General features: G+C 49.8%; 1 protein-coding gene across 1 annotated transcript in view; it reads right to left on the bottom strand.

Annotated features, from left to right (window-relative positions):
- TRIM28 (tripartite motif containing 28) overlaps positions 1-16278 on the bottom strand; it is a 159662-nt gene that overhangs the window by 69447 nt on the left and 73937 nt on the right. The window contains exons 4-7 of the mRNA XM_030197655.1: positions 12851-12986; positions 2184-2300; positions 1436-1550; positions 1208-1354 (exon numbers count right to left, since the gene is read on the bottom strand). Coding sequence (XP_030053515.1) covers positions 1208-1354; positions 1436-1550; positions 2184-2300; positions 12851-12986 — 515 coding nt within the window. The remainder of the gene's footprint in view (positions 1-1207; positions 1355-1435; positions 1551-2183; positions 2301-12850; positions 12987-16278) is intronic.

The raw sequence follows: 16278 nt of genomic DNA, 5'->3' as shown, positions 1-16278 counted from the left end.
ATCAGTGAGAACAAGCAGCCTGCTTGTCCTCTGAGAACTTAGCTTTGACATACGATATGGAAGAGTTAAGGCTGCATTAGAATAATAAGAGGCGTGAAGTCCACTAAGCTTTCTCTTCTGTTTACATCTGCTCACTGAAGGGCATAACCCATTTAACCTGAGCTCGTTTCTTTCTCTATATCACCACCAAAATTCGCCCTTTCCTTTCTGAGCACACTACCAGAACCCTCATCCACACTCTTATCACCTCTCGCTTAGACTATTGCAACTTGCTTCTCACAGGTCTCCCACTTAGCTCTCTCTCCTCTTCAATCTGTTCAAAATTCTGCTGCACGACTAATATTCCACCAGGGTCGTTATGCTCATATTAGCCCTCTCCTCAAGTCAGCAGGGACTGTCTCTTCATGTTGAAATGTACAGCGCTGCGTACATCTAGTAGCGCTTTAGAAATAAGTAGTAGTAGTAGTATTAGTATCAGGAAGTGGGTTGTGGTCTGAAAAGGGTTAGGATGCTCGGTACAATTCTCCGGTACTTCTACATGATAATCAAAGATAATTGCGCTGCTTAGATTTGAATGCATTATCTTTGCTCATCGATGCAGAAAAGCTGAAGAGCCCTAACCTTCTCAGCCTTTCCTCATAGGGAAGTCGTTCCATTCCCTTTATCATTTTCGTCGCCCTTTTTTAGAGCGCTGTTCGGAACAGCGCGGGGCTTTGGACCATCTGGGCTATAGAAACTTAGTAGATGATGGCATCTCTCCCTACATTCCTCCCCGGGAACTCCATTCACTGGGTAAATCTCTCTTATCTGCACCCTTCCCCTCCACTGCTAACTCCAGACTCCGTTCCTTTTATCTTGCTGCACCTTATGCCTGGAATAGACTTCCTGAGCCGGTACATCAAGCTCCATCTCTGGCAGTCTTCAATTCTAAGCTAAAAGCCCACCTTTTTGATGCAAATTTTAACTCTTAACCCTTATTCACTTGTTCATACCCCTTATTTTATCATCCTCACTAATATTCCCATCTCTTGTTTGTCCTGTTTATCTGTCCTAATTAGATTGTAAGCTGTCGAGCAGGGACTGTCTCTTCATGTTGAAATGTACAGCGCTGCGTACATCTAGTAGCGCTTTAGAAATGATAAGTAGTAGTAGTATCAGGAAGTGGGTTTGTGGTCTGAAAAGGGTTAGGATACAATAAAGACCTCACCAGCTTTTTCGAGAGCAGCAGAGCTGTGTTGTTGTCACTCTCCAGGGCCCATGAGGCAAAACGAAGGATATGTTCCTGGTGTCCCTGTAGTCTGGTCATGGACCAGTGCTGCCTTTCTAATTTCTCCTGCTGCCCCTCGGTTACTTTCTGTGAAAACAGGTCCCATACCTCTCAGTAACAAAGCACACCTTTACAGTTTCAGAAGCTTGTACTATGTAATTAGTGTACCTGCACATCATTCACTAGTAGCTTGCCACGCTTGTTCAGTTCCTTCATGATTTGCAGAATGGCCATCTTTATATCTACCTGCACTTTCTTCTGAGCATCTGCCACTTGACGAATTCTGCAGGGAAGAGGTCACCATCAAAACCAAGGACACGACAAGGAAGGAGACAAAAGCTTACTTGATGGCTGAAATCTCAGAGCTACAGGGGGGCTACATTGCACAACACAATGGGGATAAGCTCACAGCAAAAAGATTTCACAAGAATAAAACTACAAATGGGTCAACAATATGCAACTTTATCAATGCCTTCCTCAAAACAGCTGGAAAGTTATCACACCACCCACTTGTACAAGCACACAGCATCAGTCATCCCAATCTATTCAGCGATGTAGCATTTTAGTTTAATTTGATTTATACAGCACTCCATCCTTAAGGAAAAGCAAAGCAGTTTACAATATGAAAAAAAAAGACAGCTGCGAGTTTTCCCATGTGGCTCAAAAGCTTTCCAGAGAAGATTTCTCAACGTTCATCTGGGATCCAGCCCTTAAAACTGGTCCAGGAGCCTGCCTCAGATATGGCAAAGAGGGATCTTAACCCCAAGAATCCTCGCTGGGAAAAAGGGGGAATAAAAGGGACATGGAGTCATCCCAAGTATTTGAGGCAATTTTCTTTCTCCTAGCCCTCTGATATGCTAGAGTTTAAAAATGCCCACTAGATTACAGGAAATCCAGTTCATTTCATTCTACGTACGAGGTCCGAACATCCATAGTAGACTTCTGGAGAAGGACATGCTTCTCCCCCAAGCGTTTCACCAGACCCGCCAAGATCTTTCTTTGATTCCTTACTGCATCATCCAGGAACTGGTACCTGAAACAAGAAGAGCCAGCATCCATTACTCAGTCCAGTCCAGTTTGAGTAGAAGCGACATTAAATTTAGAAAGATAAATAGCTACACAATGCTCATATTTTTGCAGTCATGATACACCTATACATGTTCTAATTATAAAGGGTATAGAGACCATATACGAGTTCCTGGCCACACTGCTTTAAGGGGCTAGAATGCTTACATGGTTAGACATTCTTGGTTATGTTGCTCAAACACGGGGACGAAGGTTAAGTGGGCACAGCATAGATCTGTATAAAGTAGGGGTGGGCAACGATTAAAAATTGTAATCACGATTAAGCGTGCATTTAAAAAGGGGAAATTAGATCTTACGTGCTAATTTGCTTTCCTTGAGTCTCTCCAGACCATTCCCAACCAGTGGGTAATATGCACTCCTACCAGCAGCGAGAGACTTGAGAACTATTGAGTAGTGATACCTGTATAAGGGGCTGTGCAACCCTGATCTGCTCAGTATTTTGAAAAGCCAGGCACCATAGAAAGAATCACAAAAACCAGAAACAGAAAACATTTCAACTCCCTTCAGGAACCCCAGGAAGGAAAAGAGCAGTAGTCATCAACCAAACGATAATGTGACATCACAGTAGCCGCGTGCAGCCCCCGAAACATCAGGCACCCCACCAACGTCACACACTCCTCCCGGACAGGGTTTGGGAATGGTCTGGAGAGACAACCTAATTTCTCCTCCTTTATTGCCTGCTCCAGACCATTCCCAACAAGCAGAAAGTACCAAAGCACAGATTTAGTGAAGGGAAGTCTTGCCTCACCAATCTACTGCATTTTTTTTGAGGGTATGAACAAACATGTAGACAATGGTGAGCCGGTGGATACTGTGTATCTGGATTTTCAAAAGGCGTTTGACAAAGTGCCTCATGAAAGACTCCAGAGGAAACTGGAGAGTCATGGGATCGGAGGTAGGTTATTACTATGGATTAAGAACTGGTTGAAAGATAGGAAACAGAGTAGGACTGAATGATCAGTATTCTCAGTGGAGAAGGGTTGTTAGTGGGGTCCCGCAGGGGTCTGTGTTGGGACCGCTGCTTTTCAACATATTTATAAATGACCTAGAGATGGGAGTAACTAGTGAGGTAATTAAATTTGCAGATGACACAAAACTATTCAGGGTCGTCAAGTCGCAGGAGGAGTGTGAAAGATTACAGGAGGACCTCACGAGACTGTGAGATTGGGCATGCAAGTGGCAGATGAAGTTCAATGTTGACAAGTGCAAAATGATGCACCCGAATTACAGCTATGTCACGCAAGGTTCCGCGTTAGGAGTCACAGACCTAGAAAGGGATCTGGGAGTCATCGTTGGTAAGACGTTAAAAACTTCTGCTCAGTGTGCTGCGGTGGCTAAGAAAGCGCACAGAATGTTGAGTATTATTAGGAAAGGGAAAACAAACACGAGGACGTTATAATGCCGTTGTATCGCACCATGGTGCGACCGCACCTAGAATAGTGTGTCCAATTCTGGTCACCGCATCTCAAAAAAGATATAAAGGAATTAGAGAAGGTGCAGAGAAGGGCGATGAAAGTGATAAAGGGAATGGAACGACTTCCCTATGAGGAAAGGCTGAGACGGTTAGGGCTCTTCAGCTTGGAGAAAAGGCAGCTGAGGGGTGATATGATAGAAGTCTACAGGATAATGAGCAGAATACAGCAGACAGATGTGAAGCGTTTGTTTACACTTTCAAACAACAACAAAACCAGGGGACACAAGATGAAGCTAGAATATGGTAGATTTAAAACAAATAGGAGAAAGTTTTTCTTTACTCAGCATGTAGTTGGACCCTGGAACTCATTGCCAGAAAATGTAGTGACAGCAGCTGGCCTTACGGAATTTAAAGGGGGTTTAGACAGATTCCTGAAGGAAAAGTCCATTGAACATTAAGAATTAAGTTTTGTTTTTTTTTTGGGGGGGGGGGGGGGGGGGGGGGAGTTGCCAGGTTCTTGAAGCCTGGATTGGCCACTGTCGAAGACAGGATGCTGGGCTTGATGGACCCTTGGTCTTTTCCCAGTAGGACGGTGCTTATGTATTGACTGAGGGTGGGAAATTCCCCGGACCAACACAAGCCCCAAAAGAAGCGTCCTGCCGGGACTGAACATCCAACTGGTAATGCCTTACAAAAGAATGAAGGGAGGACCAAGGTGCCGCACAGCAAAATGTCCTACGGATGAATAAGAGAATGCTCCACTCAAGAGGCCTGAGCCCGCGTAGAACAAGCCCACAACACAGCAGGCGCATCCTTACCATGCAAAAGATAAGCGGATGCAACAGCCTCCTTTAATCCAGCGAGCGATGGAGGATTGACGCCTCCTCCACCAAACAAAATGATCTTACGAAACTCTGCCATCTGGCGAATATAACACTTCAACGCCCTACGGAAATCAAGCCTATACATGGAAGGAGACTCCTCCCACGAAAAGGAAGGAAAGGAAATAGACTAACATGAAATTGAGAAATCACTTTAGGTAAAAAGGACAGAACTAGCTGCAAAGTCAACTTCTCTCTATAGAAGACCAGAAAAGGCTACAGACATGATAGACACATATTTCGCAACTGCAAAATACACCACGCCGACATGATAGGTACCTAAACCACCACCTTGAGAGATAGATCTTTGAGGGAGGCTTGCTGAAGAGGCTCAAAGGTGAAATTAGGCCTTACCTGCTAATTTTCTTTCCTCTAGACCCTCCAGACCGGTCAAGACGCGTGGGTTATGCTCGCCTACCAGCAGAGGGAGACTGAGAACACTAACTTCAACTATGTACATATAACCTGTGCCCATCCCACAAAAGCCAGTATACGCTTAGCAAAGCAGAGAAAACCCCATGCAACCTGAACTCTGAATCTAGAAAACCCCTGTACCTGGAAAACCAATAGTCAACACCAACAGTGTGCTCAGACAGACGGAACGTCAAGCGCCCCGCTCTGTCAAGTATTATGGACGAAGAAAACTCTCCGACCCAGTGAAAGATAAAAGGAATAGTCATAGCAGAACACGGCTCAAATACTTCTGATACGAACAATATCTCTGAAATCCATAGGGCGGGCTCTTGACCGGTCTGGAGGGTCTAGAGGAAAGAAAATTAGCAGGTAAGGCCTAATTTCACCTTCCTCAGCGACCCTCCAGACCGGTCAAGACGCGTGGGAAGTACCAAAGCAGTAGAAACTTAAGGGTGGGACCCTCGCAACGCAGAAGACAGCACAGCCGCTCCAAAACATGCATCCTCTTTTGCCTGAACATCAATCCTATAATGCTTCACAAAGGAATGAATGGACGACCATGCCGCTGCTTTACAAATGTCCTGCGGAGGAACAAAACTACTCTCCGCCCAGGAAGCCGCAACCCCCCGAGTTGAATGCGCCTTAAGTAACGGGGGCACCGAACGCCGCCTCAACAAATAAGCCGAGGCAATAGCCTCCTTCAACCACCTGGCCAGAGTCCCCTTGGAGGCCGCAGCTCCTCTCTTGGGACCTCCAAACAAAACGAACAACCTATCCGAAGCCCGGAATTCTCGCGTTCTGCTCAAATAGGACCGCAAGGCGCGCCGAACATCCAACTTAGCCAACCGACGCTGAGAGGCATCCCCCGAACGATCCCCCAACACCGGTAACGAAATCACTTGATTCACATGGAACGCTGAAACCACCTTAGGAACAAAGGAAGGAACCGTCCTCAAAGTCACTTTCTCTTTCGCAAAGGACAGAAAAGGCTCCCTACAAGACAAGGCTTGCAACTCTGAAACTCTCCGAGCGGCCACCAGAAAAACTGTTTTCAAGGTAAGATCCTTACATGTGATGGACGCCAATGGTTCAAACGGAGGACCCACCAGAGTCTCCAAGACCAAATTCAAATCCCAAGGCGGAACCATCGGACGACGGGGCGGCCGAATCAACTTCACTGCCCTCAGGAACCGCCCTACGTCCGGAGAAGCTGCCAAGGAGACTCCTCCAATCTTACCTCTGAAACAAGACAAAGCAGCAACCTGCACCTTCAGGGAAGAAAGGGAGAGCCCCCTGTCCAAACCATCCTGCAAAAACTCCAAAACCTCCATCACCGAAGCCCGCAAAGGGACAACATTCCGTTCAAGACACCAACTCTCAAAGATGCGCCACACCCGCACATAAGCCAACGACGTGGACTTCTTACGCGAACGCAACATTGTATCAATGACCCTGGCCGAGAAACCCTTCTTTCTCAATCTGTGCCTTTCAAGAGCCAAGCCGTAAGCAAGAATGGAGAGGGGTCGGCCATCTCGATCGGCCCCTGCACCAGTCTCACCCGAGACCCCAGGGGAAAAGGATCCTGCACTAACAACCGCACCAGATCTCCGTACCATGGCCGACGAGGCCAATTGGGCGCTATCAGAATCACTAAGCCGGGATGACGACCGATCCGCTGTACCACGCGGCCCACCAGCGGCCACGGCGGAAACACATAGAGCAACTGCTGAGTCGGCCACGGCAGAACCAACGCGTCGAGACCCTCGGCTCGAGCATCTCTTCGACGACTGAAGTACCGCGCGACCTGCGCATTGTCGGCCGATGCCATGAGATCCAACACCGGCCGACCCCACTGCAACACTATCCGCTCGAACACTGAGGGATGGAGAGCCCACTCTCCGGGATCCAACATGTGCCTGCTCAGATAATCCGCGTCCACATTGTCCACTCCTGCTACGTGGCCTGCCGAAAGAGCCTGAAGATGAGCCTCTGCCCACCCCAACAACTCCGCTGCCTCTACGGCTAATCCCGGGCTCTTCGTCCCCCCCTGCCGATTCACATAAGCGACGGCCGTGGCATTGTCGGAAAGAACTCTGACCGCCTTGCCCTCTAGCAGACTCTGGAAGGACCGAAGAGCCAACCGAATTGCCCGAGTCTCCAGGCGGTTGATGGACCACGCCGCCTCTTCCGACGTCCAGCGCCCTTGGGCCACCTGCCCTAGACAATGCGCCCCCCAGCCTACCAGACTCGCATCCGTGGTCAGTACCACCCAATTCGGCACCTCTAGCGGCATACCCTTCACTAGATTCGGAGTGTGAAGCCACCAGCGGAGGCTGCGCCGAACCCTCTCCGGCAGCGCTAACCGCTCCTCCAACTCCTGGGACTGAGGGGACCAACGAGTCAACAACGAACTCTGCAACTGTCTCATGTGGGCCCTGGCCCAAGGTACTACCTCTATAGATGCCGCCATCAGACCTAACACCTGAAGATACTCCCGCGCCGCAGGCGCCCTCTGAGCTCGGAGCTGACGTATCTGAATCTGCAGTTTGGAAATGCGAGGAGCCGTCAAAAACACCCGGCCTCGCTCCGTGTCGAACCGAACTCCCAGATACTCTAGAGACTGTGACGGGACTAGGTGACTCTTGGCCAGATTGACAACCCAACCCAGCGACTGCAAAAAGGACACCACCCGGGCGGTAGCCTCCTCGCTCTCCGCCTGCGTCTTGGCTCGAATTAACCAGTCGTCGAGATACGGATGCACCAAAATGCCCTGCAACCGTAACGCCGCTGCAACGACCACCATCACCTTGGAGAAAGTGCGAGGAGCTGTAGCCAGGCCGAATGGGAGCGCACAAAACTGAAAGTGACTCCCTAACACCACAAAACGAAGAAAACGCTGGTGCGCCTCTAGAATGGGGATGTGTAAATAAGCTTCTGTCAAATCCAATGAAGTCAGAAATTCCCCTTCCTGAACCGCTACAATGACCGAGCGCAACGTTTCCATCCGAAAGGAAGGGATCTTTAGAGCCGCATTGACCCTCTTCAGGTCTAAAATGGGCCGAAAAGAATCCTCTTTCTTTGGTACCACGAAGTAAATGGAGTAACAACCGGTACCTCGTTCTTCTGGCGGAACAGGCACCACAGCGCCTAACTCTACCAGACGTGACAGAGTGTCTCGCACTGCCCTTGCCTTGCGCCTTGAATGACAGGGAGAGACGAGAAAGAAATCGGACAGAGGACCGTCGAACTCCAGCGCGTACCCGTCTCGCACTATCTGCAGTACCCACTGGTCTGACGTGATTTGGGCCCACCTCTGGTAAAACAAGCGTAAGCGAGCCCCCACACGAACCAGAGGCTGGACCCCCAAACCATCATTGCGACCCACGGGACGTACTGGCCGCTCCAGAAGAGGCAGCTCGCCCCCCCCCCCGGCGGCCCCCACGAAAGGGCTGGGTTCTCTGAAAATAACGACCCCGGAACCCCCCCGAGGACCTACCCGGCCGATACCGTCTAGCTTCCTGAAAACGGCCTCGCACCGCAGAGCCCCTAGACGCCTTGGGCCGAAGCTCTGGAAGCCGCGGGATCTTAGTATCACCAAGACCCCTAACCAACTTATCCAATTCGTCTCCAAAAAGCAAAGCGCCCTTAAAGGGAAGCGAACACAACTTTGCCTTGGACGCAGCATCTGCCAGCCAGCCCCGCAACCACAGGGCCCTTCGAGCCGCCACTGCGAGGGTCATGTTCTTCGCCGATGCACGCAACAAATCATATAGCGCATCTGCCAAGAAGGACGAGCCCATCTCCAACTTTGCCAAATCCTGCACTAAGGCGGCTCTATCAACCTGCGGAGCATCTAGCAGCCGCTCAGCCCAGCGGAAACATGCTCGAGCCACCAGACCTCCACAAACTGAAGCCTGCAAAGCCAGCGCCGATAAATCAAAACTGCGCTTCAGGAATGTCTCCAATTTCCTGTCCTGAGGGTCCCGCAAGGCAGCCCCTCCATCTACAGGAATTGCAGTAGCCTTAGTCACCGCCGTCACTACGGCATCCACAGTCGGAGGCTTTAAAGAGTCTCTATCTTCCTGCGGAAGGGGATAGAGCTTAGCCATGGCCCGTGCCACCTTACAAGGCGCCTCTGGCGAGAGCCATTCCTGCGTTACCATCTCTCTAAGATCCGCATTCATAGGAAAAGTCCGAGATACCCTGCGGATCCCCTTAACCAACGGGTCCTGCTTTTCAGAGGGAGCCGGATCTACTGCCGGGTCAAACTTGAGCATAGCAGACACCTGCTCAATAAGATCCGCCAATTCCTCCCTGTGAAAAATGCGGACCACCGACGGATCCTCCCCGGGCACTGTCTCTCTATCTGGCCCGGACAAGGACCCCTCCTCCTCCTCCAGGGGACTAAAGTCGCCCTCTGACTCTGGAGGAGAAAAACAGTCCAGGTCCTCAGCCCACTCAACACGTGGCCTCTTAGCGCCCAAGCCCCCCCCCCCAGACTAAGAAGCTCCGTGCGCGATGGTCCCGCCTGCCAGGCTTGAAATAAGGACCAAACAAATTCCGGAGGGAAACCCATCCTTCCCGAAACGTCCCCTCCAGAAGTACCAGCCACCGGGCTGCCCTGAGGACCGCCGACTAAATCCGGTATTCTCGGGCCCGAATCCAAGATGGCGGCGGTTCCCGCCAAAACCGGGACCGCCGCTGAACCGCTAGCCGAAGCCCCTGCAACCTCCTGCAAGGCTGGCGCGGGAAGCTCCGCCGCTAACACCGGCGGAGCTGAGGACTGAGGCTTCGGTTCCCCGCAAAAGCGGCAGGAACCGCCAATCGCATCGACCCCCCGACGCGCGCAAAAACGACAGCGAAGCGGCTTCGAGGCCATCTTCGCGCCAAAAACTCCCCAAAGGTAAAAGAACTGGGACTCACCCCAAAGAAGTCACTCACAGCCCAACTCGAACGGCTGCCCAGCTCCGGCACTCCGGAGTGCAGCTGCACCGCTCTCCACACTGTCTGGGTCTTTATGAAGTTTTTTTTTTTTTTTTACTTTATTGCAGCACAATTTGAGCCCTGCTGCTATTAAATCCCTGGCACTCAAGGCTGCAATATAACAAGTGCAGCCGAGGCACAAAGCTGCCCAAACTGGAGAGCTAGCTCGGGGGAGGGACCCGGCCACCCGGGTGTGACACCCCAGGGGGGACAATGGCAGGCCCCACTGGCACCACCAACCCCCAGCACACAGAGTAGTCCAGGCACAGGGATGTTCCTCAGGAATGAACAATAGAGCAGGCTAAAACTCTCCTGATCCCTGACTCCTACCAGACCGGACAAGCTGCACAGGCTGCCTGTCTACCCTCTGCTGAGACTGAGAAAATACTGGCTTTTGTGGGATGGGCACAGGTTATATGTACATAGTTGAAGTTAGTGTTCTCAGTCTCCCTCTGCTGGTAGGCGAGCATAACCCACGCGTCTTGACCGGTCTGGAGGGTCGCTGAGGAATGGAGCTTTAACCAAGGCCGAAAGCACCAAATTCAAATCTCAAAAAGGAGCAACTGGCCGAACCAGTGGTCTTAATGACTTCCCCTAAATCGGGCCCCCAAAAACAAGCCAGAGCTGCCAGTTGCACCAGAAGGGAAGATGACAAACCTTTCTCCAACCCACACTGCAGTAAGTTCAAAAGGTTTCCAACTGAAGACCACAGGGGAAGCACCTCTCTCCATACCAAGCCTTGAAAATACGCCATACTCACACGTAGATCAAGGTGGAACGCCTTCTAGAAATCAAGAGGGTATGAACCACGCCGGAGGAATACCCCTTCTTCAACCACCTCATTCACTCAACAGCCAAGCCATAAGAAAGAACAGCCATATCAGGCATGAAACGGGACCCTGTTACAGAAGACCGCCCTTTAAGGGAAAATGGATCGGACCACACACATGCAACCGAATCAGATCAGCATACTAAGGCCAGCGCGGCCAGTCAGGCACTACCAGAACTACTCGACCACCATGAGCTGCAGAACTCGATCGATGAGAGGCCAAGGAAGGAACACAAACAGCAGACCCTAACAATGGCTCCTTTCGACGACTGAAGAACCTTGGGGCCTTGGCATTCTTGGCTATGGCCCTGAGGTCCATGATTGGAAGACCCCACCTGTTGACAATGAGTTGAAACACGAAGGGAGCCAAACTGCAGTTCCCCGGATCCATATGATGGTGACAGATAATCCACTTCCAGACTGGAGGAGCACGCCACATGCGCCGCCAACAGCAACCGTAGATTCTGCTCCACCCAGGCCATGATCAGGGCTGCTTCTCGCACTTCAGAGGGCTCTCTGTACCCCCCCCCCCCCCCCCCCGGCCAATTGATAGAATTTATCATGGTCATGTTGTCAGAGCAAACGAACATCCTGGAGGCCAAGCAAACATTGAAAGGCCAACAGGACGAGGCATTATCGCTTCAGTTTGAGATGGTTGACTGACCAGCGGGGGGACCCCTCTTCCAACCAGTGGCCCTGGGCACTTGCCCCTGACAATGGGCTCCCCACCTGGACAGATTGGCAGTCCGGAGGGTCCAGAGGTATGCCCTGACTTGGAAGACGCATAGGGCATCATGCCTGGTAAGAAGTCGCGGTCTCTCTCCCGAGTCCAGCCCCGCAGCACTCATACACCATAGCGAATGTTCCCACCAAAATGGCTTCTGGTGTGCCACATGCCGGGAGTGGTTTCCTTGAGCCTTCTTTACTGTGCCAGGAGCCTTTCCAGCACCTCCCGCTACTGGGACCCCCAATTTTGGGTCAAGCGCCCATAGCAGTCTCCTTACACATGCCGCAAACACCACAGTGCACAGAGACCACCGCCGAGCGGAACAGGCCGCGCACAGTCATGCCACGCCGTACCAGAGTGGTGTCCAGCCACAAGCTTCCCACTGTAAGAGATGCTCCCCCACATGATAGTGTGTTGCAACGAGCTCCCGAGTGTTTTTTTTTTTTTTTTAATACCGCTGGTGCTCTGTTCTAACTACAGGCCTGCCTCACACACCACTCACCAAAGGAGAGCAGGAGGGGGATGACCCAGAGACTGGAGTATACACCCACAGGCTCAGGGGCCCAAGCGCAGAGACTTTTCTTTCCCACCTGCTGGTTTATTCTACCTTTTTTTTTTTTTTTTTTTTAAAGAAGCAAAGTCTACTCAAGGACACCACTAAAGAAATCCCTTTATTACTAATATAACTTTTTTAAATGGGGTCAAAATGGTACACCCAACCAAAGAAGAGAAGGGCTGCACAGGCTCACCTACCTACCTCTGCTGGGAGAAATACTGAGCAAGTCAGGGTGCCATCGGGAATGGTCTGGAGCAGCCGATAAAGAATTTTAATCGCATGATTAACTGAGCTTAATTACGACATGCATTTTGGGCACATGCTTTTCAATTTTAACACTGACCTAAACATCCTTTTGAACAAATGTTCAGTATGGCTGATTATCCTACACATGCTTTTCCAACAACATTTTTTTTTAACGTTTAACATATATCTAGCTCTTCATAGGGTCTCCAGTAGCGCTTCCCACATGCTACTTGCAACTGACGCCGATCCCTTCCCTCTGCTAGGTGAAATAGGATAGGCAGGTGAGAGAAAGCAATGCTGGACAATAGAGGAGAGTTTCAGGATTAAAAAATGTAATCATAGCTACAAATTAAAAAAAAACAAAAAAACAAGTTAATAGTGCACTAAATGTCCACCCCTACTATAAAGTTACTACTGGACACTGCGTAGGTGTGAGCAGAGCCTTACTGGTGATCCTTGTGTGATTGCAGCTGACAGTCCCGACAGGTCAGCGTGTCACATGTGTCACAGAACAGCAGCAGGGGTTCGTGCTTGTGAAGTGGACAAAACACAGAACGCTCTCCCTCCTTTGATTTTGATGCACCTGAAAACAGAAAAAGAAGACCAGCATCTCACTTTAATGCACTTCTCATATGAAGTACTTTACAGCCAGAGCACGTTTCAGCTTCTAGATAGAGTAAAAGGTACAAAACAGAATTAAGTCATAGCGTATTCTAGTGCTTATTCTTACTGATAAACTTTCAAGGAAATCTGAAAAATTCAATTCAAAATTCTAGAAGTAAAGCTTTAAAATCTTAGAGAGAGAGAGTCTAATTCTTATGTACTAAAAGGAAATGCCAAGCTATTGGCCACAGACAGATTCTAGGTCCAAGCCTAGAATCTGTCTATGGCCAATCCAGGCAAACAGACAGAAAATCCTAAAAAAGGAGAAGACCATTTCAATCTGTAGGTAAGACTTATCTGACCTACCCTCTAGAATCATATCCAAAACTAAGTCTAGAAAAACTTCTAGTTTCAGAGATTCCTCTAATCTTACTAGAAAAAGTAAACAGTTCCCCGGTAACTTACAAAATTGAGTAGTAGAAACTGTCCCTTCCTTTCCAAGCCTCTCAAGGAAGCTGGTTCCATCCTCAATCCACCTTTTCTAATTCTACTATATAGTTAGTACGGAAAAAAGCGAAGTTACATACCTGTAGAATGTATTCTCCGAGGACAGCAGGCTGATTGTTCTCACTGATGGGTGATGTCCACGGCAGCCCCAGGTCCAGAAAATCTTCATAGTGTCTTCGAACATGCGGGCACGCAATCGCGCAGCCATCTTCCTGCCTGTCGCGCGAGAACCCCACTTTAGTCAAGTTATAAAGCAAACCCAAAGAAAGGAACAACTCCAAAGGAGAGGCGGGCGGGTTGGTGAGAACAATCAGCCTGCTGTCCTCGGAGAATACCTGCTACAGGTAAGTAACTTCGCTTTCTCCGAGGACAAGCAGGCTGCTTGTTCTCACTGATGGGGTATCCCTAGCCCCCAGGCTCACTCTAAACAACAAGCAGGGTCAATTGGGCCTCGCAACGGCGAGGACATATCAAAAGTTGACCTACGAAGAAACATTAACTGGGAGTGCAGCCTGGAACAGAATAAAAATGGGCCTAGGGGGGTGGAGTTGGATTCTAAACCCCAAACAGATTCTGCAGCACCAACTTTCGCGTAGGGTATCCTGCTGAAGGCAGTAATGAGGTGTGAATGTGTGGACTGATGACCACGTCGCAGCCTTGCAAATCTCTTCAATAGTGACTGACTTCAAGTGGGCCACTGACGCTGCCATGGCTCTCACACTATGAGCCGTTATATGACCCTCAAGAGTCAGCCCAGCTTGGGCATAAGTGAAGGAGATGCAATCTGCTAGCCAATTTGAAATGGTGCGTTTCCAGACAGCGACTCCCTTCCTGTTGGGATCAAAAGGAGGGAAAATTAGGTTCTTACCTTGGTAATTTTTCTTCCTTTAGTCACAGCAGATGAATACATTAACTGATGGTTATGTCCGCCCACCAGCAGGTGGAGATAGAGAACACAAAAACCATAGTGCTCTATGGAAGACTAGCTGTATCTGCCTTCAGTATTTGAGACTTCCAAAGCAGAGTGTATCCTCAATGTAGACTAACATGAACTTTCCTCACAGCAAACGAATGCCCCAGAACAGGAGCAATAATCACAAAGGAGGGACGATCTCAACCTCCTTTAACAGATCATTAAACAGAAATCCTAAAGACTGTTTTCCAACTTCTCCCAATGAGGGAACATATCTACAGGAAAAACCGAACAAAAAACATATTCAAACAGGGAGGGAGTCAATCTGCTGTGACTAAAGGAAGAAAAATTACCAAGGTAAGAACCTAATTTTCCCTTCTTTTGATCCCAACAGGAAGGGAGTCGCTGTCGGGAAACGCACCATTTCAAATTGGCTAGCAGATTGCATCTCCTTCCTTGTCATCAGCAGCAGATGAATCCGTTAACTGATGGAATGAATGTACAAAAGCACTCCCTAGTTAGGGCGGGAAGATGCCACTGCACGAGCAAGCACTTGTGCTCCAAACTGTGCATCCCGCTTCGCTGCAACATCCAGCCTGTAATGCCGGACAAAGGAGAGCTTAGAAGCTCAAGAAGCCACACTACAGATCTCATGAAGAGAGAGTGCTCCGAGGAGGAAATCGCTCTCGTGGAATGCGCTTTAAACGAGTCAGGCGGAGACCGCCCTGACAGCAGATACGCAGAAAAAATGACTTCTTTGAGCCAACAGGCTATAGTGGCCTTACGCTGGAGACCCTCTTCGAGGACCTGACAACAAGACAAAAAGGTGATCAGAGGTCCTGAAGTTATTTGACATTTGCAGATATTGCAAGAGAGCCCTGCGAACATCCAGAAGATGTAACTGCCCAAAAGATTCCGGAAACTCCTCTCTAGTAAAGGAGGGCAGAAAAATAGGCTGGTTTAGGTGAAACGCTGAAACCACCTTAGACAGGAAGGAAGGCACAGTACGTACCGTTACTCCGGACTCTGAGAAATGCAGAAAGGGGTCTCGACAGGACAGAGCCTGGAGCTCAGACACACGTCTTGCCGAGGTCATGGCCACCAAAAAGACTGTCTTTACAGTCACATCCTTCTCCGAAGCTCGCCTCAGCGGCTCGAAGGGCGAACACTGGAAAGCCTTCAACACCAGCCCCAGGTTCCAAGCCGGACACCGCAGCCGCACCGGCGGGTGGAGCCGGAGTGCCCCTCTTAAAATAAAAAAATTTAAAAAAAATTGGGCAATGTCCAGATGAGCGGCCAGGGACAAGCCAGAGACCTTCCCTCGAAAGCATGCCAATGCTGCCACATGGACTCGCAGGAAATTGTAGGCCAAGCCTTTTTGTAAGCCATCCTGCAAGAAGTCCAGTATCGGCGAGACTGAAGCCCGCGTGGGTGTGATCGCCTTTGAACCACACCACGCCTCAAACTGGCGCCAGATCCGAGCATAAGCAACAGAAGTGGACCGCTTGCGGGCCTGCAAGAGAGTGGAGATGACTGTTAGAATAGCCTTTGTCTCTCAATTGCGCCCTCTCAAGAGCCATGCCGTAAGACCAAAGCTGCAGGGATCCTCCATGGTCACTGGGCCCTGCATCAACACTCCTTGATGTAGCCGAATTCGCAGGAGGACTTGCCCTATCAAGGGCCAAGGAGGGAACACATACAGGAGGCCCGGGGGCCAGGGTTGAGCCAACGCATCCAACCCCGCCGAGAGAGGATCTCTCCGTCTGCTGAAAAAGCACAGAACTTTGGCATTTGCGCTTGACACCATTAGATCCACTACGGGCGTTCCCCATTTGGCACAGATCTGAAGAAA

Source organism: Microcaecilia unicolor, chromosome 3, assembly GCF_901765095.1.
Source record: "Microcaecilia unicolor chromosome 3, aMicUni1.1, whole genome shotgun sequence".
Taxonomy (NCBI): domain Eukaryota; kingdom Metazoa; phylum Chordata; class Amphibia; order Gymnophiona; family Siphonopidae; genus Microcaecilia; species Microcaecilia unicolor.
The sequence above is the reverse complement of the archived record's forward strand: the minus strand, read 5'-3'. Positions and strand labels throughout refer to the sequence as shown.